At 42.8% G+C, this 25,177-nt stretch overlaps 1 protein-coding gene across 1 annotated transcript in view; it reads right to left on the bottom strand.

Moving 5' to 3' along the window:
* VEGFC (vascular endothelial growth factor C) overlaps positions 1–25,177 on the bottom strand; it is a 467,419-nt gene that overhangs the window by 43,764 nt on the left and 398,478 nt on the right. The window contains exon 4 of the mRNA XM_086962460.1: positions 10,886–11,037. Within this exon, the coding sequence (XP_086818586.1) occupies positions 10,886–11,037 (152 nt within the window). The remainder of the gene's footprint in view (positions 1–10,885; positions 11,038–25,177) is intronic.

Raw genomic sequence — 25,177 nt, forward strand, 5'->3', positions numbered from 1 at the left:
GTACGGAAAGGGCTACGAATACGAATCGTATGGTGGATTTTTTTAACGGATCGGAATCGAGCCCAATGTGTTTGACATTGATTAGGTGTACGCATGTTAATACATGTTGCAGATGTTGCTTTATACTTTTGTGTGCCATATATACATTTGGATTTCTAAAATGGTTAGCCCATGCATGTGCACTGTATTCTATCACTTTGTCACTAGACCTTATTGGCAGCAAAAAGCACGTAGTTCTACAACATGATGGTATATATTGCCAAATAGCTTTTAAAATCCACAACAACGGAGACTATACTGAGGTGTGATTTTTATGGCAATGTATTATTGTTTCACTTTGAGTTATATTTTCCTGTAATGAGGCACCAGAGGCCGTATTACACAAGTGCACTGAGGGCGCAACAGGTGTTTGCACTCACTGGGTGTGTAGAAAATGCCTGTGTGGCCCCTTCTGTAATACCGAGAGTGCTGGTGCACATGTAGTGCCAGCACTATCATTAGAGGGTGCTCCCGCACGCAAGTAGTACCGAAGTGAGAGTAGAGGCAAAAATGCCTTTAGGAGGCACACTGAAGGGGGGACATAAAAAGGTAGTGCAATTTAAGTGAGGCTCCTATAGGCAGCCTTCTTGAGGGTTAAAAGGGGATCCCATGAACCCCACAGACATCCCCTTGCAGATGGGTGCAAGGGGATGTCCCAACTATAGAGGGATTTCTAATCCCTCCTAACAGTGCAGACGGGTTGCCACTTGCACACAGAAAAACTGAGCATCTTTTAAATAGCCGCTTAATATTTCACTTGAATGCGCTGCTCCCAAGGCAGTTCAAGTTCGCGGCTGCCCTGGGGGCAGCGCATTCACCATAATTGGGCGCACTTTACCTGTGTGCGCCCGGTGCACCTGCTTGAAGGTGCACCGTGGTGCAAACAGGAAAAGTGCACCCTATCTGTAATAGGGCAACAGGTTTTACACTCTAGTGGGGAGTAGCCCCCTAATTTTAAAAGTTTTAATAGAGTGAAAACGGGGGCTTTTACGTAACATAGAACCAATGACACATATACATTTATATACCAATATTGCTTTAAATGTGCAAATAGACATGTTCACAACAGTGCTTCATTTGTAAAATAATAAAAGCCAAGGCCCTGACCAGGAGGCCACTGCAGCTTGCACCGTACCATTACCCCAGCATCGCTGCAAATGGCGGTACCAAAACAACTATTAACCATCTCTCTCCCCCACAAGTGTGGCAGTTCAGATTATTCCAGGTCCCCAAAGCTGTTCAGATTATTCCAGGTCCCCAAAGCTGAAGAAATGGCTGTGGAGGCAGGTATTAGTATTTTCTAATGCATATTGTAGTCATAAACAACCGTTGTTCTGCTCATCTCTAAATTAGATGAGCAGTACTACCATGTGGCCAAGTGTCAGAAGCATGGTGATGACAATTAAGTGCTGATGCCCAACACCGGAATCCAATTAAGTGCCGGTCCCTAGTACCCCAAACCGCTGGCTCAATTTAACCATTGATTTTCACACATAGTTCAGTTGTGATGTATTGATTAGGATTAACTTGATCTAGGTACTGGGTACTTGGGCTCTATCATTAATCATGACATTTTATAATAATAATTAGACATTACCCAATGTAATGGTGTTCAACTTTTCGATCTCTATAGAAAAGGAAAAAATGGCAAAGGGAGGAACAGATATGGACACATTTTCACAATAGATGACAGTAAATTCTCCTATTGGTCCTGTGACTAACGTCCACTGCAAAATTATTCAAATGTTTTCAAATATCATCACACCCACAGGAGGATAATATTACCCATTTTATTTCTTGTAATCTGTTCAAATTATACTTTTTTCATTTATTTTATATATATCACAAAACATAAGCACAAAATCCTCTCAAAAATGTATACATTATACACAACAAATAAGCCTACCTATGTACATACCTATATACAACAAATATACACAATAGAACAACATGTACACTTTATACAGCAAAAACATATAACAAAAACAATATATGACAAAAAAGGGGGAAGGGTATAATTTATATATATATCTCTGTTAAGTACTTCCTATCTTTCACCCTATGGAACAGTACTACAGAAGTGTCCTCCTATTGAATCTAGGTGGTACACTGGGAGGTAGTCGGACACACTGGTTCCAAGCAAAAACTTTGTGGAACCACCACTCTTCACATGTGTCCAGTGAAGTATCTTTCACAAATAAATTGAGAACAACAGGACTCCTCCAATGGGAAAGTGTCGACGCAGTCGCATTTCGGCCTTCCAAAGAATTAGGCCTCCTCAGGACAGGGCGACAAAAGTAGGGGGAAACAAACCTAGAATACATATAATACAATACATTAACTTGCAGTTAGATGATCAACACTCCGCGTGCCACCGCGCCCCGCTCCACAACCGTCACCATCCTACTTCAACTAAGGTCAAGTGTCTCTACCAATCAGGATTACATCCAAGTAACAAGCTCAAAAGAGAGAGAGAAACAAAGAATAACACCATAGGTAACCTGTGATACCGTAACATCCCCAAAAGGTAAAAAGAGTAAGGGTCGGGGAAGTCTGTGCTCTAGGTCCACATAGTGCAAAAACCATCAAGGTGGTTATCTGAATAGGTCAGTGCTCAAAGTGAGAAAAAGGTGCGCACAATCAGTGATCACCACATGCCTAAAACTATTAGCAAAGACTACCGTAACCGCAAAACTAAACCAGACTACTTACTTGAACTTCACGGTGGCAAGCCACCCGCTATGTCGACAAACGCCAACTATTTCTAAAAGAGGGTCAAAATGAAGGCAAACGTAAGTCGGGCACAACCCTAGGGACCTGAAACGGACTGAGATGACAAAACAACTTAAAAGTACAAAGACACCCCATACCCAGGTATCCTACCTATCTTTTACTCATGGGGGTCAATCGCAGGGTTCTAGAATCATCCTGTGTGCACTGAAATAAAGGAAGGGGAAATGGAATCGTGTTAATGTGGAGACCATCCGGATCAAATCCACACCCACGTTGTGTCTGAGACCAAATTCCCTCACCAAACGCGCTCCGGAACACACCGAAAAATCCAATGTCGGCAGTCCACAGTACTGCAGCAACAAGTCGCCATGAAGGTCCGATCATGCACTGACTCAGCTATCGCGGCATAAATCCACAGGTGCCGTCCTCGCCGTGGCCCCCCACGTGACCGGGACGTGCCGTGTGCACGCAATGGGCATAGAAAGGGGACTACAATCTGTCCCTACTCTGCTCCCTTCTCCCTCCTTACTTGATAAAGCAACTGCCCAAGTCAACGTACTAGGGTACATGTAACCATATGTAAAACAACATATATGAATGGTATTTACAAAATATAAATACAAGACGGTCTATTATGAACACAACAGCGCAAGGAAGACCAAGGTCAAACGCCTGTGGACTGATTGTCAAAAACATATCAAAAGAATCTTCCTCCTCATCCAATTCGATTAAAGGAGTTGCCTCTTTCCGTAAGGGTTGCAGGTCCTCGTGATGCAACTGCCTAATCAAACGTTCAAAACTATACTAAGGGCAGAATTAACGATGAGTTCTAAGGAAGTGGGGAAAGCCTCCTGATATTAAGTACATGAGGCATCTACATTATACACTAAGCCCCCCTCATGATTTGACCACAATAAGTACCAACTAATAGTGGTGACCCGCGCTGGAACGGGAGGGACAGGGCGCCGGGTGGTCACAGAGTGAACGGTCAACTCCAAGCAATTACATTGAAGTATATACATAGTGACAATATCGCACAGCATTTCAAGCGTTCAGACAATGGAAAAAATTACATTATCATTAACTAAACCAATACCAACATAATAATATTTTATATACAGTATATACACAATAGCCTATACATACATGCGGAACAGCGGCGGTGCTCAACTTTTCGATCTCGTCACGATGGAAGGCTGAGTGGCTCCGCGAATAATCCAAACACAGGAATTGCAGACTATACTTATGTCAGAAGTGATTTTTTAAATAGATTGCCTTCTTGCTAGCTAAAACAGAACTTAAAAATAACCTATCATTCATCCTGAACCAATAATACATTCATCAGTGTGCGAATAATGCTGTAGAAACATGCGCACCGGTACACCTCACCCAATTTACTATGCTAATCACAAATTAAAATATTATTCTTTCAAGGCAGTTAAGGTCATGAACTCCATAATAACCCATAAATGTTTTTGGCTGGTTGATTTTTCAACTTCATTTTGTATTAAAAAGAAAAAGTGTTACTTGACAAATGGGAAAATGTTTGGAAACTGTTTCTCTCTGTTGTTAAAATAAACACTGCGAGTAACCATGAATATTTCAAACCGTTATATTGTAGAGACATACTGGTGTACTGCAATGCAGTTCCATGTTTTTCTTGAAATGTTTAGAAAACCGCAAATGTTTGAATTGTAACAGATAAACCAACTTTTATTTTTCAATGTTATTTTTCTGGTTTCAAAAGATGATATGTCAAACTTGGCTTTAGCAACCACAGACTTGACGCTCAGTGTATAAAAAATATAGACAAAAGCTACATTCGAAATGGCTGGGAAGGGGACATGCCTTGCGAGCAATCAGCCTTGCCAGACAGTTGGCATTGGAATCATTCTCTGGAGAGATACATGTGCAGAGATCAGTTCTGCAATATCAGGCGCCCCTTTTCTGCCTCAACAGCCTCATTTAAAGTGTACTGCATTTTAACCCTTACTTGGAAAATCACGTTTACCCAGAATACTACTGAAATATATTATATGTGCATTAGATATATTATATGTAAATATTTCATAGCTGGCAACTAACATTCTTACTTTGAATTTCTCACTGTAAGCATAATGTGATGAGTCGTTGGTCAGAGGGAGGTAAAGACTTTTATTCCCCATAATCAGATTCCCCAACACTCAATTGTATCTGTTATGGATGAGCTGTGTAACAGGCTCTCCATGGTTTCCCTTTCTTGGCATAGCTTGGTTGAGCTCCAACCTTAACTGTGCAGGAAATGCTGAGGAATGCAAGAAATGAGGGTATGCAATTCAAACAGTTAAGGTATAAATGACTATGGGGCAGATGTATCAAGATTCGATTTTGCGATTTCTAAATAGCCATTTTTATGGAATTGCTATTTTTCCTTATTTGCGTATTCGCATTTTGCAAATTCGCAATTAAGGAATAATTCCCATGCATTCCTATGGGCCAGGAGGCCCACAGGAATGATTGTGAAATAATTCTCAAATTGCGAATTCGCAATTTGCTAATCGCAATTTGAGAATTATTTCAAGGGTGCAGGGGTGTCTCAAAGACACCCTGCTGCACCCCTGAAATTTACATGTGTGTGCATGTGGCGCACATACATGCCCTATGGGCATGTATGTGCGTCACATGCCACCCTCACAAATGCCAAATAGGGCATTTTGAAAGAAATCGCAAATTACCACCAACTACAAGTTGGTGGTAATTTGCGATTTCTTAACCCAAATTCGCAATATCAAAAAGTTACATACATCTCATTTAAGGAATCGCAAAATTTGTGATTCCTTAAATACTTAAGCAAAATAAGGAAGCGCAATTTTTTACGATTCCTTATTTTGCGATTTTTTTGTTACATATCAAAAAATGCTAAAATGGCTTTTGCGAGTCGCAAAGGCCGAAATTCTGCGAATTTCGGCCTTTGCGATTCGCAAAATGCTTGATACATCTGCTCCATGATCCCCAGGCAAAGGGAATTCCAAAAGTAGGAATGTATTGAAAAAACTATGGCACTGTGTAGGTGTTGATAGGTAAATCGGATGCAATAAAATCGAACACATTTTACTATTAGGACATTAAAATTCATGCGTTGGTCTAGAAAAATCACTGCGATATGCGTATTTGCCAAATACTGTGGTAGCAATGTTACAAGGGTAATTTTATTACTCTTCATCTAGGAACAACTGAGTCCCCTTTTTGTCAGTAATTTTATTGCACCCAGTTTTATTGGACGATTTTTCCAGCTGGCAAACCCGATGGAAACTACACACTTGTAGAAACCCCTAATTGACAGAAGATGAGACCAGCAAACACGAAATGTCTCATCTAAAGTGTCAACATGATTTGAAGTGCGTAGGAGAGCAGTCTCACCGCTGGCCCTGCATTTTTGGAGGAGATACTTACTGCATTATTTGCTTTTTGGCATACATCCGTGAAACAAAGATAACTTGACAACTATTCTATGGATCCCACAATCCACTTGATTGTGGGATAACAGACAACCATTCATCTCTATTTCTATTTCCACCAATACTATGGCTCCTGAATGAGTAAGAAAATATAAATTCAATGAGTCTGTAATGCAGGTACTGGCAGGGGAGGCGGAATGCGAACAGCCCGGCAAGAGCCCAGCTGATAAGGCATTTTCTGCAGAAAACAAAAACATTAGATTCATGTAATGGAAACAAATTACTGCTTAAGTTAATGCAGTCTCATTCCATCCAAGGACCGTAGAAGATTGCAAGAATTGTTTCAAAATTTCGAACCGTCATATTCAGGATTTGATGACCAAACACAGATGAGATCCTGGAAACCAGAGAAGGTCCACCTCCAGAAATGAAGCTCGCAAGGTGCGATAAAGTTCGGTCGATAGTCAACCTTGCCAGCAATGAGGGCATTGAAGTAAGAGCAGAGGAGCCTGGAATGTGTCACGTTCACCACTTATCTGCTTTCTTGAATAGCTAAAACTATCCAAATATCACATGTCATCAAAAGAGTGTCTCAATTTATTATTTAATTCTATCCAGCATCTTCTTAACATTAGGCAAATTATAACACATGGACATTTTTTCATCTTCAATAAATTATATGTAAGTAGGATTGCATGGAATGTTTAAAAATATCCCCATTATCATTGCAGTGGAAAGAGGTTCAACCCTCAGCTAGCTATGTCTCCCCACCAACACCAGCAAGATGCCCTCGAGGCTCTTCGGGGAAAAAGCCTTCAGACACCATTGATTCAAAATACCTATCAACACCTTCAATTTCTGTGAGCACAAGCGTTCTTGACTCCACCTACAGCAATCACAACATCTGACTCATCTGCTCTACCCAATACAAAACATACCTAAGCTTCCTGTGTATCTGTGACCCCATCAAATGCAAATACTGTTGTAACCTCTGTGAGTGACAGCAGTGGTAAGTCACAGGATGCCATTATTGTATCTGAGATATCATCTGGATTCTCAACACATATAACTATCAGCCTGATTCATCAACGGGCCGTTTTGCGAGCCCCTAATAGCGAATCATAGCGATTCGCTATTAAGGACTCGCAAAACGGTAATCATGTAGGAATCGCATAATAAAATGCGATTCCTACTGATTCCTTATTTGCGATTAGCAAATTGCTAATCGCAAATAAGGAATAACTCGCCATTCATTCCTATGGGCCAAAAGGCCCATAGGAATGAATGGGGAGTATTCCTTATTTGCGATTAGCAATTAGCTAATCGCAAATAAGATTGCGATTTGAAGGGTGCCAGGGGTGTCCACAGGACACCCTGTAGCACCCCTCAAATGAAATTTCACACAGGTGTTGCACACACACATGTCCAAAGGACGTGTGTGTGTAACATGCAACTCAGAAAAATGCATTTAAATGCATTTTTCTGAGTTTTCGCAATTTCCCGCAAGGTCTGACCTCGCGGTAAATTGCGGCAAGAAATTGCGAATTCGCAAATTTAAATTGGACGTTGAATTGCATTTAAGGAATCTCTAATAGAGATTCCTTAAATGTAATTACTCGCACATTTGCGACATCGCAATTAGCGATTTTTGCATTTGGGATGCTGAATCCCAAATGCAAAAATCGCTCTCGCAAAGGGCCGGATTCTCAGAATCCGGCCCCTTGCGAGCGCAATTTAGGATCATGAATCGGGCGGTATGTCCTTTGCGACACCTGTCCTTTCAGTACCAATTCCAAACAGTATTACTGAACTGCCACAAGTGAAACAGAAACAGGAAGAGAAGGAAGAGAATGTACCACTGGCAGAACAAGGGACCAACATTGAGTGGAGCCCATTATCAGAGAATGTTGAACACCCTTTGGCAGCTGAGGACACCTGTCTATGGTAAGCACCTCCAGTGCAGACAATCACACTCTGGAACAAATATCTAGATGAGTGGCAGTAATGGAATCCAGTCATGTCACCCTGCACGCTCAATAACAAGACTGTATAAGTACTATCCAGACCCTAGATACACACTCACAAACTGTCTCTGAATTCATAGGGCAGCCAATGAGGTTTCAACAACAAGAACCAAGATCTTCTGTCTGCCATTGCATTTAAATGCAATGTGATATCTGGTTTGTGCCAAGGCGACTTGTGATCGATCTGGCTAAGCAGAGGGCCAACTGAAGAACTATCAGTTGACTGCACCAAGCTGTTTGACAGTTTAGCACCTTGCTTGGAGAGGTACAGTTCTAGTCTCTATGTTCAATTGATTCAGAAACATGTGCATTTCAAGAGGGAATCATGACGCAGGCAACTAGTGCGCAAATGGGACAACCTACAAGCAGTCCTAGCAGTCATTCTCCTCCCCCACCTAGCTACTTTAGCATCATTCCAACTGGTATCTCGAGTATGCCCTTGAAGGAGGTCTGCCTGTACAGTACAACTTTTTGACCCTACGGCTCCCTCTATGTAAGAAAAGTGAAACTTATCTGAGATGGCTATAGACAGGTAACTACTTCATATAAATGAACAATATAAAAATGTTGTCTGTTTAAAATATTAATAGTTTTGATAAGAGAAGGTATTGTTTTGGTTTGCATCACATTCAAAATAAATAGATTTTTTTTAAACGAGTTTTGGTTTTCACGAGAAGAAAATCATTTATGAGAAGTAATTGTTGACAAATGTGTGCCTTATATGAGAAGTATAAAGATGTTGATGATAGTCCTGTTCTGCTACATTGTCCTGGTATTCATCATCTTGCTATACAGGTTGGTCAAGTCTGTGTTTATGTTGCAGTGTCATAGGCACGTCTACACATGCGAATGTCATGCAGCCCTGGTAGTATTTACTTTTAGGAAAGTGATTCGCTATGTCAAAATTATAAGTAATGTACACATTACCTATCCTAGAAAATTAAAGTAAGGGTACATCCTGTGAAGATGCCTTCTCAAACTTCAACATCACCCTTCAGGCACAGAACGTAGCAGAACAAGAAGTGTAGTTGTTTATTGATGCTTGTTGTGAAAAAAACAGTCAAAATATACAAAATTAAAACATTGTACTATGCTTTAAATCATTTTTATTTTTATTATCTACTTTTGAAAAATGTACCACCTGCTCTAGGCAGGAGGTAAATATAGGTGCCAATTCCTCATGAGGGAAAGCTTTTAGGCCTGGGCCGTAAATTCCGTTCCGCTTGCAGAATTTGGGTAATTTCGCGTTCCGCGGAGAACACGAAATTGCCCAAAATTCTGCGTACCGCGACTTCTCTAAATTTTTTGCTTGTTCGCGTTCTCAAAATGCGTGTTCGTGAGTTATTTCCCCCGAGCATGCAAACAGCGATTGCGAACAGTAAAAAAGCATCGCGAACAAGCAATTCAGCGCGTTAGCGGAGATTTGTTACCTTTTCGCGGAGATTTGCCAAACGCGATTACGCAAAATAAACCCACCCCTAAAAGCTTTACCTCACACCTTGTAACATCAGTTTTCCTTGTCTACATGCAATTTAGCGTATGATAATATGGCACCCGGTTCTCCTCAGTCAAGTTTTTTTGCACGTGATTTTACTGCACTGAAAATCGCATGCAAAATAACAAGTAGGGAAAACTGGTAATCTGACATGGCAAAATTAATGATTAACTCCATGCAGTAATTTCGCTTCACCTGATCCACAATCCAGGACCTCTCACACTGTACAATGAAACAGAAATACCCAAAATGGGGGAAAATTGTTTTAAATGTTTAGTACATATCTAAGGGTACGTCCATGTAAAGATTGTCCCAGGGATCCATCACTCCCCAGGACCACATTCTTGTTTCATTCCTTACTCTTTTAGGTAATGTTCCTCCATGACAGTGCTCTCTTTAGGGGCTTTAAAAACTCCTCTTTAAATAACATCTCACCTGCAATCCTGAGGTAGAGTCAGTATATGGGTCAACACTCAAAACACCCAAACATCTTCCTGTTTTGTGTATTGTTGCCTTCCTCCTTGAGGGATGCGTTTCTCTTTTATATGAGCCCTATGCAGGCTCTTCTGCGCCTCCTCCTCACTGGAGCCTAGCATTTGGCAGGGCTGCAGGGGTGGATATGGGCTTTTATTGGTCCCTCCCCAGCGGAGAGGGCCGTCTATGCAGTATGTACTTGCTAGGGGGGCTGCGTGGCTGTTGGTCATTGCTGCCCCCGTGGTCCAGATTAGTCTGGCAGCCTGTTTTCTTTGACCTTGCCTTCCTGGACAGGCTGCCAGTTTCTTCCCTCCACTCTCTGGCACTTCTTGCTGACCAATTCCCGGAAAGGCACTTTGTTCCTAGCAGACACTGTCCCTCACCTCTGGGCTTCGGTTTTTCTCCCCAGATGTTTTCCAGTTTATCAATTAGTGCAACATAGAATTCCAAAGGAATGGCTCATTTGATCCCCAGGGAGGAAAAGTCCCAGAACTTGACTGATAACGTTATGTGTCACGGAATTAACTTCAGTTGGGGTGATGCATTTCAGAGTTTACATGAAGGAACTGAGGAGGGGCCCGACCTAATAGGAACTGAATCTATGTGAAACTTAAAAGTGCATTAATCACGTCCTAAACCAAAAACAGTAGACATACATTCAGGGACATGCAGTGAATACTTACTGTGAATGGGTGGCTGGCAAAGAGCGTCGTATAATCGAATGCACTTGTCGGTAAACATCCAGTTTGGACATGCATCGGCAAGATGTATGATTGGCAAAACTGATTGTTACTGGTTTAGGTCCCTGAGAGAGTGGAATTGTAATCTCAAATAACTATGAAAAGAAAAGAAAAAACAGATTATGTTTTTACAATGGAATCAATACATTCTTGTTTTGACATTAAACATGAAAACTGCAGTTTGAGCAGGCAAATATCACTATGTGGGGCACATTACTAATGTTCATGCTGTAACAATACTATTCAAAGCGGTAGCACATGGAATGAATAGCAACAAATTAATTAATCATGAAGTAGATGAAAGCAAAGATGCATTTCAACCTCCCCACCAACCTACGGCAGACCCAAGACCTCCTGGCCTTCAGACAACTTCTCAAGACATGGCTCTTCGATCAGTAGCAGCACCCCGCACCCCCTCAGCGCCTTGAGACCCTCACGGGTATGTAGCGCGCTTAACAAAAAATGTCCTGATTACAAGTAGTGTAGGATGGTTTCCCGGGAGCGAACCAGCCCCTTTCATTTTCAATTGGCCCGATGTACTCACACCTAAATTCTTTGTGTGCAGGAAGAAAGATTCATTTTTATCATATGTAAAATCTGACAGTAAAATCAGAAGTAAATCAGGCTGTGGTTGTGGTACGAAAGCAGCCTGTCCAATCTCCTGTCGGACTCCCTTCCTACAGCACATGGGGAGAATAGAACGCTCCCCCTGCCTTTCCAGCCTGCCTTGTCCCCTGATGCCCTCTCCAGCCACCCTGCACAGACTCTCCTGTCCCATTTACTACCTACTCAAAGAAAGTGGTACATGGGAGAGCTGTATACCATGGAATTGCGACTTCGGTACGTAAGCTGACCCAGAAACACTAGGTCTGCATAGTAGTTCCTCATTCTGTTAAGATTAACTCAGAATTTCATGGTATTGGTAGGGTGTTTCCACATAGGACTGGTGTGTGTGGGTGTGGAGTTTGCATCCCACCAGTACTGACAAATTCCTAATTGGGCCCGAAGTAGCCGCCTTAGGCTGAATATTTTGTAAATGACTCTGGAATCCAAAAAAATAATAATCCAACATAACATAGCATAACAGAACAGACCATAACATAACGCAACATAACACAGAACATCTCTACTTTCAAAAACATAATACTCTGCACCACTGCATAACATAACACAATCGTGTTGCACTAATTTAATGGTAAATCCTTTCAGTGACAGATAGTATCAACTTTCGCCTAAAAGAAGCTCCTAAACAAAACAACATCGAAACCGTTTTTGAAAATAGCCAAGGATATTTCTAGGTGCAGAGCTGGCCTAGGAGGGTAGTTGGGTGCTCAAGACGAAAAAGGATAAGTAGAATTTTTCTGAACAATAACAAGAGTACTGATATTCTGGTTGCCTTGCGTTTACCAAATATGGGTTTCGATTTGATATGGGTTGTCTTATGAGAACGCTGTAACCAAAGACTTCAGATTATCAGTAAATTACTGCACTCTCTCTGATTATAGTTCACCTTTCTTAAACCCAAGAGCAATATGAAAACATAGCAACACCATATGAAGAATCGGTACACCATATGGAATATGTTGCGGCAGAGCGCGTCTCCTTTTTCCAAAAGAATCTGACATTTCTCTTTGGCTCCCTCACGCAGGAACAGGTCGTGGGAGGCATATGCCCTGTTCTGGGTACCCCAGGGTGGAAGGAAATACTATTGTTTGATTATTGATGAATAGTGCACAATCACCCTTTAGTACGGCATTGCCCTGCATTTAAGAGTCCGAGAATGCCTTTGCGAAGAGTCCCACGGGTTCAATTGCAGACCAGAATCTGAATCTGTTTGTTCCTTTCTTGAATGAGTTATCGGGCTCAGTGGTCACGCACATGCTTGAATCACCACTAGAGTGAGAAAGTATGGCTGTATACTTCAGGAACTCCCCAGACTGCATCTGGCCATAAGCAGCACCTTCAAACTCTTCTTGCTATCCCCTTTACTTTATTATCAATGAAAAGAATGTACAGAAGCAATGAACTTCCAGCAGCACTCCTACCTACCAGCCCATCCCTCCAGTTTGCACCCCATCCAGATGACAGCATCAAAGTTCATCAACAGGATGACCCTGGCTTCATTTGACTTTGTCAGAAGAATTAATTTTAAAAACTCTGTATTTGAAATTTACAAGTACCGTGCTTGCATGGATGTAAGCCTAAAGCGTTCCTTGGAGGTAGTCCCTGTAGTTCATTTTAATCAGTGGCTCACAGGTAGCAATATTCACTCTCTATTTCCATATAAGCTCTCTCCCTGTACAATCGCTATTCTTACGCTGTTTACCATAGATCATGACCTTACTCTTGCTTATAGGCATTTTCTAATTATTTTACTAAAGTTATTGCCTAGACTATTCAGGGCATGTGGTAAGTAATCCGGCTTGTGTGCTAGAAAGAAGGACTGTATCATCCACATAAAAGAGATTAGGAATATGTTAGGAGGCCAGTTCTCAGGCAGGGTACCGTACAATCCTCAATTCTGAATCAAAAACCACCATCTATAAATTGAATACAAAAAGGAAGGGGGTGCAACTACAACTGTGCAAGGTGCTTCATCAATCAGATACACATATCTTCATCCCATATATTCCAGCAAGACCCCTGAGATCCGGAGACCATGAATTATTATGTGTCCCCAGATTCTGGAAGACACAACAAGGTGGAAGAGCTTTGTCAGTGGCAGGCCCGAAACTTTGGAATGAACTTCCATTTGAAATCAGAGCATGCAGGGAACATTTTCCCTTCAGGAAAAAGTTAAAAACTTTCTTGTTTAATTATTGACACTGTTGAACATTGATAACACATGACAGGGCTATTTGCTTTCTGATGTCGCCAAAGGCGCGGAGATACTCCCCAGGGAGTCGATTCCCAGCGCGGTACAAGTTTGCAAATAAAATAAATAAATAAATATCTGATTAATCTTCACTCATGTATTTGAGTAAAATATCTATTTTTGCAAGGGTTTTGGAACGCCCAGATGTCCACATTTTACCACAATCTGCAGAAACTGATCATTATGAATGCTTTAAAAATATCTACTAAGCACAGTACAGTGCGCAAAATTTGGATTTCTGTCCTTTATTGGTAACTGCAACAATCTTTGGGGATTATGTGCAATGTAATGTTTTATGCTGAACCCAGTATGAGTAAAGGAGAATTTCTTGAGACTTCTTCCACCCCCTACAATGATTCAAATTTTACATGCTCCATACAAGAATAGTCAGCAATCTAAAGTTTCTAGCACACTGGCGTAGTAGCTAGACCTTGGGCCGCCCATGGTTGCCACTGCATCTGCCGGCCGCGGACTAATCAAAGAGCGGGGAGAGGGAGATGCCGGCGCTTCATCCGGCCGCAAGGGCCGCACGTAAGAATTGGGGCGCGGGGGGAGGAGGGAGTTCTGGTGGGACAGAAAGGCGGGGCGTGGTAGGGGCAGGGTGGGGGGTGGGTTGGTGCTAAAAAACAGAATATGGATAATTGGAAGTAAGTAAATAATTTAATTTATTGCAGCGAGCGCTACGAAATTCTTTTTTATTAATTAAATAATGCAGTGCGCACTACAAAATTTGTTTAATTAATTACATTGTTTACTTACCTCCAATTATCTATATTCCGGTTTTTAGCATATCGAGACTGGCCACTGCTGCGTCATGAATATGAGATCTTGGTCCCTTCTGCTTATGACTATACTTGCTGACATTTCCGGCTCCCATAATTTATGAGGTGGGTTATTTACACGCTAGCATTTCCTACACAAATGTGAACTTCTCTGCATCCCGCACTGGAGAAGGCTATTAGGTTCGACCAAAGCCTCTAGGAACCTCTCTTGCCAAAAGCTAGGGAGCATTTTTCCCAACAACAGACTATATTTATGACTTTTGTGGCACAGGACAGCACAGCAAGTCACCTCGCAGCACTGCCCATCATTACAGGGAAAGATCTGAATTCTTGTCCTTTTCCCTTATTCTGGCACCATTTTGGCAGCCTAGTGTCAACACCATGGTGCAAGGGTGCCTGTGTTGTAGGTAAGATTGTTTTTTGCAGGAAGGAGCACCTTCCTGCACAAGAACAATCCTGAGAGGCTTTTTCCTCTTTCTATGCAGCACACATAGAAAGGGGAAAAGATGAGGAGAAATAAACATACATCTCCTCGTTATGCCTCTCCTGTTAATGCATAGGGTTTTAGAGCATTCCCAGGTTCACAAGTCCTTGCATATCTGGGAATGCACCCAAAATTAAAACATTCAAGCTTAGAATTAGTTTTTAATAAGATTGTGTGGACAATAGATGCATGATCTGGGATACCTTTAACCCTTCTATCAAAGGGCTAATGACTCCCTAAATCGACATACTCCCAGAAGACCACGTCAAACATCTTCTCTGTATTTGCACATGTATCCATATTGTGCAACGTTCTTGTAGTGCCCCATCAAAACGCATAATTAGTATATGAATCTGCTGTAGTATATTTTGTCCTGCATTTCTATGAACTACCGAGATGTTCGAAAATAACGTAAAATCAGCTTTTAGCAAGGACATTTGGGTACGTACTTGCTGCCTTCTAAGTTTCTTTATTAAAACAATGTGGAAATATGGAGGAGGTTAGCATTCCAGATTTTTTATTATTCATCATGCTATTTTTATTAGACATGTAGAACTTTGGCTTTCAAGTTCTCAGACCATCCAACATTTTAAAATCACCAGCTGTACAGAAAGAAATGGTCTCCCCTTCTGCCTGCTGGCATATGCTTCTTGCATTATAGTCCCCCACGTGATAGCAATGCTGTGGTGAAATGCTCCAGGGCCCAATTATCTTTCCCATTCACAAAGCATCTTCCTTTGGTACAATTCTCAAATTCGAAATTGTTGTAGTTTACTATGCTTCATGCCTAATTGACAACATACTAGACAGATCTTATAGCTCCATTAGCTACCTCATCTTCAAATTGTAAATCCCCCAATAGATTTTCCCCTCCTTCTCCACAAAACAATCACTTCTGAATCCCTAAACTCAATTTCTAGTCATCTCTTTAAGTTAAATATACTATTCCAGGGTAGCCACTTAGACCTGGAAGACCGTAGCAGTTCACAACCCTCATTTTGATAAGTAATGACCGCTGGTGACAAATCATCACAACACCAAGAATAATGCTCTATTGGGATGACTGCCCCCCAACATTGAACTAATGTGTTCTCACTGGTGATATGGGAAGACCACCAGCCTAGATACCACCAGGGTAATTGTGACTAGCAGCATATCACGCAGTAAGAAGGGCACATATTTACATGTACATAGAAGCTAAACAAACTCCTTCATGGTGGGTCCCAAGCCCAGCTGCGAAAGAAGGAGGGGTAGGTGGGGGGCTAGCTGCCCAACCATTTAAAAGAATCCTAGCTACCAGAAAATCAACCAAAAGACCAAAGTCAACCTGGCCTTGAGGAGAAAGGAATTTTCTTCAAGGAGAGCTATGTTGCCTTGTGGTGAAAGCCAGAAATCCCTAGAAGCTACAAAGCAGATTCACCTGTTTTTACCTAAGACCATCACTGTCAGGACATGGAGGGTGAGGACCATCCACGAGACAGGCAAGACAGCCGAAGTGGCAGTGGAGAGGAAAAAATAAAAACATGCCATGCTTGGTATCAGTGAAACCAGATGGAGACACTCCGGACAGAAAAGACTGGCTCCAGAACGAATGCTGCTGTATACTGGACACAAAGAAGAGAACAACCCCACACTCCCCACATAGGGACTAGGACTGGTGCTAACACCAGCAGCCAACAGAGCTCTGATTGGATGGGAAGCCCACAGTCTCAGAATCATCACAGTGACCTTCTGTACAAAGACAAAGGGGTTCAATATGAATGTTATCCAGTGCTATGTACCTACAAATGACAGCAAAAAGGAGGAAAAAGAGCAATTTTACCACACACTCCAGTCCATCCTGGAGAAATGTCTTGAGAAAGACATCACCATACTGATGAGGGGACCTCAATGCAAAGACTGGAAGTGACTAAACTGGTTACAAAGAAGTCATGGGCAACCATTACCTTGGCAACCTGAAGGAGAATGGTGAAAGGCTGAAGATCTCTGTGCCCTGAACTGTCTGGTGAAAGGTGGTAGTGTTTTCCCAAACAAAAGAATACACAAGGCAATGTGGGTGTCACCAAACCTTTCAACAGAGAATCAGATAGACCATGTCTGCACTGCTAGGATGTTCCGAAGGTCCCTGCAGGGTGTGATAGTGATAAGAGGAGTGGACATAGAGTTAAACTATCACTTTGTGGTGGCAGGCTAAAGCTGAAGCTGAAGAAAGCATGGATGGAAATGACAAACCAATGCCAACAATATAACAAGACCCTCCTCCAAGATGCAGAGAAACAGAGTGAATACTCAGTCCCCTACAGTAATAAGTTTCTCAAGTCCTTCAACAACGAGAGGGCAACAGAGACCAAGAAGAGCAAGTGAGAGAAGATCAAAGAAACAGTGACATCAACCAGCTAGGAAATACTGTGTCCCTAGAAGCACCAGCATGGATCTCCAGTTAGACTCTCAGCAAAATCCAAGTGAGAAAGGAAAAGAAAGCTGCAGTCAACACCAACCAAACAAGAGCAGAAAAAGTGAACGCTCAAGGCAAATACACCAAAACCAACAAGGAAGCAAAGAAAAGCTTAAGAGCAGACAAGCAAAGATTCAATGATGGTCTTGGCACAGAAACACAGGAAGAAGCATGCCATTTTAACTTGAAATAACTTTTCAACATAACAAGGAAACTCTCTGGTAGATACTCCAGTAGATACAGCAAGCCAGAAAGACCTATTAAAGACAAAGGTGGGAAGACAATCATGGGTAACGAAGGCCAACAACGAAGATGGGTGGAGCATATTGAAGAACTGATGAATCAACCTGTGCCGCAGTTGCCATCTGTGGGCCAGATAAACTCATAAAAGTAACCAGGAGCTATTATGATGGAATGACATGCAATATTTTCTGGACAGTAGAGGTCAGGATGTTTGGATTCCTCATTTCTCCTCAAACTCTCATGAGCTGACTCTGGAGATTCCCTGGTCTCTTCCCTGAGCACAATACTATTTAACATGTATCTCACTTGACTTGCTCAGATAGCAGTATCACTGGGGGCTAAAGGTATGTCATATGCTGCTGAAACTAAGCTGTTGTTCTCATGGGGCTAGGGGGAAGAGATCTCGGGTAAATTTATTACAGCCTGCTTGACAGTGGTTTTCTACTGGTTGGCCTAAACTAACTAAAGTGCAACACAGACAAACCCAAAATTCTATTCTTCTGTAACACTCCCTGTTAGACCTGGCATCATTGGTGTGAGTCTCCCTTCCATTTTGACTGATTGCCTCCTATGTTTTGATATGTTTTTGCTGGTTTTATGCTTTGGGCACTGTGCCACCGCTAATCAGTGCCACTGCTCCCTATGTTAAATTGATGTACTAATTGGTGATTCCATGATTGGGTTATTTGATTTACCTGTCAGCCCATAGTACAGTGCACCATGTGTGCCCAGGGCTTGTAAATCAAATGCTGCTGGTGGACTTGCAGCACTGGTTGTGCCACCCACAGAAGCAGCTTGTAAAGTGTGTGACTCAGGCCTGCCATTGCAAGGCTTATGGGCAGTCTAGCACTGCCATGTCGACCTGCCCAAAGTGCACCCACTTGCCAGTCCCTAAACCTTCCCTTTGCTTCACGTTAGACACCCCTATGGTAGGCCCAAGGGCAGGGTGCATTGTAAGTATAAGGTAGGAAATGCTCTGATGTGTGTAGCATGTCCTAATAGTGAATTACAGCCATTTTCGCTTTTCACTATTGAAGGCTACCTGTTCTCCGTAGGCTAGAATGGCAGTTAGATTATTACATTCTTATAATCCTAACTGACTCAGGGAACACAGTAGAAATTCAAATTTAGTATGCTTGAACTCAGAATGATAAAATACATCTTTTAGTAAAAGTGGTTTTAATATTCTGTGTTTGAAAATACTACTTTTAGAAAGTAGGTATTTTCTTGCCTAACAGTCCAGGCCTGCCTCTGCTAGGTTGTGTCGTCCTTGTCTGCATTTGTGAGTGACAGGGCTGGGGGATTCCAGTGGTGAATAGAGAGATCTGAATCTAGATGAGAGGGAGGAGTTGCACCTGGGACCTGAATAGGGCTGGGCCTTACCTCTACAATGCTGGCTCTACCTCCTTTGGCTTGTCTGATGTCTCTGCCCTGCACTGTGAAAGGAGAGGAGGAATCATGTCAACAAAGTGCTCCAGAGCTGTATCTTCCCTCCCCTGTGCTGGCTCCACCTCCCTTGGGGCGACTAATGTCTCTGCCCTGAACAGTGAAAGGAAGAAGAGAGTCATGTAAACAAAGTGCTCAGGAACTGGTTTGAACTAGGCAGAGGCCTCTCTGCCTTCAAAAAACAAAGGATTTTGGGGTATACATATTGGGACCCTGATCCCAAGAAATTAGATTACTTGAGGAACAAGAAACCTTTTGCCAAGGAGAAGAACCAAGGAAGCTGCAGGAGTTTTACTGCCCCTCTGCCAGTGTACTGTTTGCTGGGTTGGCCTGCAGTGGTTGCTTAAATGCCAAGGAAAGGAGAAGAACTTTTTAAGGACTTTCATCTTCAGAATATTCTCCAAGGGCTTGAACTGTGCTTGCCTCCTGCTGAAGTCTCAGGGACAAAAGACTTCACCTCCAGCTCCCCTCTGAATTTCCTTGCTGGGAATTCTCAACTCCAGACATTTGCATGTCACTGGGAGCTGGAAGCGCGACGCATCAAGAAGAAGCATGTCGCCGCCACAGCTGAAATCGTTGAAACGCCAGAGAAGCGAGCCTTCGCTGCATCTCCCTGGAAGCATGTGTTCCTTTTAGCTGCCTGCTGACGCATCAGGGGAGAAGTGTGACGCCATCGAGAGAGTCGCCATCGCATCACCGGAGAAGCGTGTCGCAGGGCCTGTCGCAGCTCCAAAGCGCAGAGTTGTTGCAAGGCTGCCAGGGAGTCTATACATCATCTTCGCATCGCCGTCTCAAGGGCACCATCTTCTCGCATCGCAATCGGATCATCGCATCGCATCAAGGCACCAACTTGCGTACCGCAACGGGATCGCAGGCCGAGAATCTACGCATCACCTCCACACCGGTAAGGATCACTACACATCCTCTACTCTGCGCAAGCATTGAGGCACGACGCATCATCTCCCATTTGGATCACGGAACCAATGTATCTCCCCTTTTGCAAGCCTTTTGTTTGCTTTGCGTTACGCATCCAGGTACTTTGTTGAGAACTTTGTCGCATTTATCATCAACTGGAACTAAGCAACATTTTATCATCTTTAAGCAATCTCAAGTGCAGTATCATGGATTTTTGTCGTTTGTAGTCTTGTGTTAAGTCTATATGAAGAATACTTATTTTTATAAAACCTGACTTGTGTCTATCTGTAGTGTTTCCGCTGTATTACTGTGTATACTCACAAATGCTTAACACACTGCCTCTGAGATAAGCCTGTCTGCTCGTGCCAAGCTACCAAGGGGGTGAGCAGGGATTATTAAGGAGTGTAATCCCCTTATACTGACTTAGAAGTAAGGGTCCCTTTTTGGACAAAGGTGAATACCATTGCCAACTAGAGACCCCCAGATCTAACACTCCCCCAGAAATATGGCAGAGTTTTTGGCCTGAAGATGCCCCCCCAGCCCACAGGGGGTTACAGTTAAGAACTTTGGGGGTCAAATTCAATAACTGTCTGTCCTTCCAACTACAAATCAAATCAGATTTTGGACTACTGCATTCACTAAACATGTTCTTGTAAGTTTCTCATTTACAGCAACAAAAATGGTCACCCAGGGGCACGGAAAACCTCAAGACTGGACTACAAAAATGCCCTCTATCTTCCAGAATACCTGAATAACAAACATCAGATAGTCCAGACTGCATGAGTTGCATTCTCCTGAATCTACCTTCAAGAACGCATGTCTCCCAGCTCCTACGCGTCTAACACTGGCTCAAAATAAGGAAAAGAATCATGTTCAAAGCATTAGTCTTGTTCACAAAGCACTTTATCACATAGTTGTGGGTTACCTCAGAACAAGACTCAGCTTCTAAGTTTCTTGAAGAAATCTTTAGTCTACCAATAGACTTCAAGCTAGGATCCGCAGAATTCATCACTCTAAAGCTGGGGGACATTCATTATCCTTTTTAGGACCAGCCGCATTGAACAAGCTCCCCTGGGAGCTACGCACAGTGGACGTTATCTCAGTGTTCACAAAAAGGTTGACAATCTGGCTGTTTAAGCAGGAATAAACAACAGAACCATACTTTACATTGTGAACTCAGGCAACACACTGGGGCACTCCCTGGAGTAGATGCGCATAGTACAAGTTGCATTTCATTCATTCAGATTGTCCATGGAGGACAACTCACGGAAGCCTCCCAAGTGAGTATCGGAGACCACCAGGGTTGTTTGCTCTTGCCTTTTCTCTTTCTGTTGGCCATAAACAGGATCATGAGGACATCAACTGCAAGGAGAAGAAATAGGACACAATGGACACCTTGGGTGCAGCTTGACGGCCTGAACTTTGCAGACGACCTAACCATACTCCCCCATACCCATCATTAGAAGCAAGAGAAGACTGACAATGTGGCAGCCACTTCAGCAGTACTTGGCCTCAACATCCATAGGTTAACACTTCCAGCACAACTGCAGTCACTCTGGCAGGTGAGGCACTGGAAGAGGTTGAGGCCTTCACCTACCTCGGCAGTGTGACAAACAGGGCAAAGCAGATGCCGATGTCAAGGCAAAATTGACAAAGCAATGGAAGCCTTCATTCAGATAAGGAATATCTGGAGGTCCAAGGACCTAACACTGCAACACAAGATGTGGCTTTTTAACACCAATGTAAAATTGGTCCTTTTGTATCGAGCAATAACTTGGAGGACAACGGTGACCATCACTAACAAAGTCCAGACCTTCATCAACACCTATCTGAGGGAAAACTAAATCCACTGGCCAAACCCAATCAGCAACCACAACCTAGGGCAGCAGACTTTCCAACTCATTGATGATGAAAAAATCCTGAAAAGACACTGGGCCTGGATAGGTCACAGCCTCCATAATCCCACATCAAACTCCACCAGGCAGGCCCTGACCTAGAACTCTCAAGGGAAAAGAAAAGAGGAAGGCTGAGAAACACCTGACACTGAGGCCTCAAGGTAGACTGCAAGGAGATGGGCTATATCTGTTATTGTTATTGTTATTGTTATTGTTATTGTTATTTTAATTTTATACCGCGCCTAATCACCTGCAGGTCTCTAAGCGCCAGGAAAAGATGGTACAGGACAACAACATAACGAAGTCAGAGCAAAGAGCAGCATTCCGGTTATGCTATGCTCAGGCTTCTCCTAAACAATAGCGTTTTTAAGCTCTTTCGGAATCTTAGGAGGTTTCCTTCCTCGCGCAACCCTCCAGGCAGACTGTTCCACAACTGGGGAACCAGTACTGAGAAAGCTCTCCCTCCCTTCGTCGCCAGCCTATAGCGAGAGCAGGTCAGCAGCTGCGAGTCCGAGGACCGAAGTGATCTCGTCGGACAGTACAGCTGCAGGCGCTCCTTGATATAGGCTGGAGCCTTACCGTAAATTGCCTTATGAGCTGTACACAAACTCTTAAATTCCACTCTCTCTTTAATTGGAAGCCAATGTAGGCTTTGTAGTAGGGGAGTGGCTCTAGACCTCCTAGGAAGTCTAAAGATCAAACGGGCAGCATCATTCATCAAAACCTGGAGCCTGTTGGTGAGGGTTTTCGGTAAGCCAAGATAGAGAGCATTTCCGTAATCGATTCTGGAAATGATGGTGGCAGCCACTATTGATCGCATCATGGGCTCTGAAAGGATAGGGGATAGCTTCCGCAGTTGCCGAATGATATTAATACAGCTGCCTACCACCGATGCGATCTGAGCAGCCATCGACAGGTCGGCATCCAGTTTAATCCCTAAACTTTTCACAGCCAGGCTTGGTTTTGGGGCAGGGCCCAACTCCATAGGCCAGTAAAGGTCACTCCAAGGTGAAGAAGTGGATGGGATAACCAAGATCTCAGTTTTGTCAGGATTGACTTTTAAAAGGTTATCCGTCATCCATTGCACCGTGAACCTCAGGATGTTCTGGGATTGGAGTTGTGCCTCCGTGGTGTCATTTATACTTAGCAGTAGCTGCGTGTCATCAGCGTAGTTAAAAACTTTACAGTTCATCGCAGCTAGCGAAGCAATCAGTGGTTGCAGGTAAAGGTTAAATAGAAGCGGGGACAGGGCAGACCCCTGCGGTACCCCACACTCCAAGATCCCCACCTCTGATGTTTCATCCCCCAGTTGTATCTTTTGGGTCCTTCCTATAAGGAAGGATTCCAACCACTGATTGGAGTCTGATTGAAAGAAAAGCCCAGGACAGAGATGCCTGGAGAGTCCTGGTAGATGGCCTATATCCCAGGCAAGTAGTAGACATAAGTAAAACAAAAAATCCCATATCATTGCCAGTGTGCTTAGTGGCCTAGTGTAACGATAACTTCAGAGCTGATCTTATTTTGGTCAATAATTTCCATATGTTCCAAATTAATTACAGCCGGTGATAGAGCATTTATCACCAGCTCATCTGTACCTTTTTAATTTAGCATGGTCACAGAGCCTCAAAAATGCAGAAAAATATCAAATAGTTATGAAAATTATCCAGAAGTCTGCTTTGCATTCCTGTAGCCTTCAGACCTATATCCTTCGTTTTTTTTCTCTTACCATCTCTCCTCTCTTCTGCAATAGAGTAAAAGAAGCTTATATTGATGCAGTGTACACACCTTTAATTTTTTATTGAATTTAAAGATTTTTCCCAGGTTTAACCTTGAGAGCGATTTTGATTTAACATCATCCATGTTTTCAAACCTTACAACTACCGGAAGTAGACTGAGCTTGTTTTATATTGTTACTTTATATAGGTAGTTCAGTAGAAATAGACCTACATTTGTAGGCTTAAATAAATGTTTAATGATCACTTTACATTTAACATTCTACAGAATTTGTATGTATATTTTGCCCATCAGGAACGGCAACCATGTCAATCTTTTTCTGCACCTGGGTGGCGGTCCTTCTGTCATCTGACCGCGAATTTACCCTGCCAAATTAGGATAGCGGGGGGATCTCACCGCGACCGTGGCGGTTGCACAGACTGTCCACCCCAAAACCGCCACAGGCAATCCGGGGATTGGGTTTGGTGGTCTGTTGCAGGCCCCCCTTGTGTTGCGGGAGGCAAGGGTGCCCTTGGGGGTACCCATGGTACCCCCCAAACATTTCACAGCACAACGTGGAAGGCACCACAAGGTGCCTGCCATGTAGTGCTATGAAATTCACAGCAGCACCTGTTGCAAAGTTAAATATCAAGATCCGACCGCGATGGTGGCCGTCGCATCATGTTCGGGTGTGTGGGAGGGCTGCATGCATGGCGGATGGTCTCGGTTTACACCAGGATAGCAGACGGACTTGAGTCAGTCTGTTATCCTAATGAGCCCCTTAGTGTGTGTTGCCTCTGCTACCCTTGAAGGAAAATCAAAATCTAGACTACACCATGAAATCTGAAAGTAAGGCATTTTGCTGCGTTAAGCTGTAACCTCATAAAAGATTATTATGAATTGTGTTGTAGGTAATTCAAAGGGCCAGTATTTTTATTACATCTTTAAGAAAGCCTATGTGAATGAACTTCTTTACTTTTTCACCAAACAAGGCATCAAACCAGCAACGTGTTGTCATGACAGCAAAGTGAAGCATATAAGCCCACTATGGTGATCAGGAAACAACACTCTGTTCTTGTTACAGGACAAGGCATCCAAACAGGAAACACTTACTAACCAAGTGTTGGCATAGCCAATGGGTCTTGCCTTTGGGACCTTACAAGTGTTTAGCCAGATCTATTGGCTTTGGCAATGTCTTTAAGCTATGTTGTTGAGCAGCATGGCTGCTGTGTCGCATGTTGGAAAGTTACAACAAAAAGTGTTATAGGATTTTTGTTCTCTTATATATAACCAAGAAGATGACCCTCTTAAAAAAGAATAAACATAACAAATGTATTCTAGTTTGTGTTGTCCTTGCTTTGCTGGCAACTTCTTCCTGCCTGTTCAAATGCTTGTTTGTTATAGCCTTTTTTTGTTATTGCAGGGGC

This window comes from Lissotriton vulgaris, chromosome 3_1, assembly GCF_964263255.1.
Source record: "Lissotriton vulgaris chromosome 3_1, aLisVul1.2, whole genome shotgun sequence".
In the NCBI taxonomy this organism is placed as follows: Eukaryota; Metazoa; Chordata; class Amphibia; order Caudata; family Salamandridae; genus Lissotriton; species Lissotriton vulgaris.